The sequence below is a fragment of the Pteropus vampyrus genome, unplaced genomic scaffold, assembly GCF_000151845.1.
Source record: "Pteropus vampyrus isolate Shadow unplaced genomic scaffold, Pvam_2.0 Scaffold173, whole genome shotgun sequence".
NCBI classification, from domain to species: Eukaryota; Metazoa; Chordata; class Mammalia; order Chiroptera; family Pteropodidae; genus Pteropus; species Pteropus vampyrus.
The window spans coordinates 1,313,504-1,314,684 of NW_011888954.1; the positions used below are offsets into that span (position 1 = coordinate 1,313,504).

At 34.6% G+C, this 1,181-nt stretch overlaps 1 protein-coding gene across 2 annotated transcripts in view; it reads left to right on the plus strand.

The window, feature by feature from the left end:
• CLIP4 (CAP-Gly domain containing linker protein family member 4) overlaps nucleotides 1-1,181 on the plus strand; it is a 54,398-nt gene that overhangs the window by 17,198 nt on the left and 36,019 nt on the right. For both annotated transcript variants that reach the window (XM_011370742.2, XM_011370743.2), the window contains exon 7: nucleotides 570-705. In XM_011370742.2, the coding sequence (XP_011369044.1) occupies nucleotides 570-705 (136 nt within the window). The remainder of the gene's footprint in view (nucleotides 1-569; nucleotides 706-1,181) is intronic.

The window sequence follows — 1,181 nt, forward strand, 5'->3', positions numbered from 1 at the left end:
TTTCCTTGTGATTTTCTCTTTTACCATGGGTTATTTGGGAGTATATTTTTTAATTTCCAAATATTTGGAGATTTTCCATATGTTTTTCTATTAGTAATTTTTGGTTTAATTCCATATGGCTTAAGAACATACTTTGTATAATTTTTATTCCTTTACATTTGTATCTTGCTCTTTTGGGTGAAATGTTTTATAAATGTCAGTTACATCAAGTTGGCTTGTTTTTTCATGTTCTTACTGATTTTCTGCCTACTCAGCCTATTGATTACTCAGAGGTGTGTCGAAGTCTCCAACTGTAATTTTGGCTTTGTCTATTTCTCTTTTCAGTTCTTTCAATTTTTACTTGAAGCTCAGTTGTTAGGTGCATGCAGATTTAGGATTCTTATGTCTTCTTGATGAATTGACTCATTTATCATTATTTAACGTATTTTTTTATTCCTGCTCATATTCCTTGTTCTGAAGTCTACTTTGACAGAATAGTTTTTAAAAACTTCTATGGTAAAGTTGCTAGAGTAGGATACTTAAAGTTACTAGTAATACGCGGAAGTTATTCTGTTTTATATTTTCTTTAGGTTGGAACATTAAGGTTTTGTGGAACAACTGAATTTGCAAGTGGGCAGTGGGCTGGCATTGAGTTGGATGAGCCAGAAGGAAAAAACAATGGAAGTGTTGGGAAAGTCCAGTACTTTAAATGTGCCCCCAAATACGGTAAGGAAGATTCTAAGTTAATGATGATTAAGTTAAAAGAATCAAATTTTACTCTTTTATCGTTTTAAAATAAAACTTTCCCACTAGTTACTTACATAACAAACGAAGGGGCTGTCTCTTCTTGCTGTGAACAGTGTCGTGGTTGGGAGATGGTATCTCACCAGGAGAACACCCAGCTCCGCAGACCTCAAACCAGTGGTGGTTTCACGGCTGAGGGAGGGACTTTATTATCAAGGAAATGCTAAACTGTGGAGGTTGGAAAACTTGAAAAATTGGAAAAGCAAGTGAGGCCAACTTTATTACTCCACTCCTTAGCTGAGATGACTCTCTTTCCGAACAATTTTTTTTTAATTAAATTCATTTTCTCTATCTTTCTCTCATACACACATGCACACACACACCTAGACACGTTGATTTTACTTTGTCACTCACTACGTTGTGAATATTTTTCCTTGCCATGAAATATTCTTCTAGAA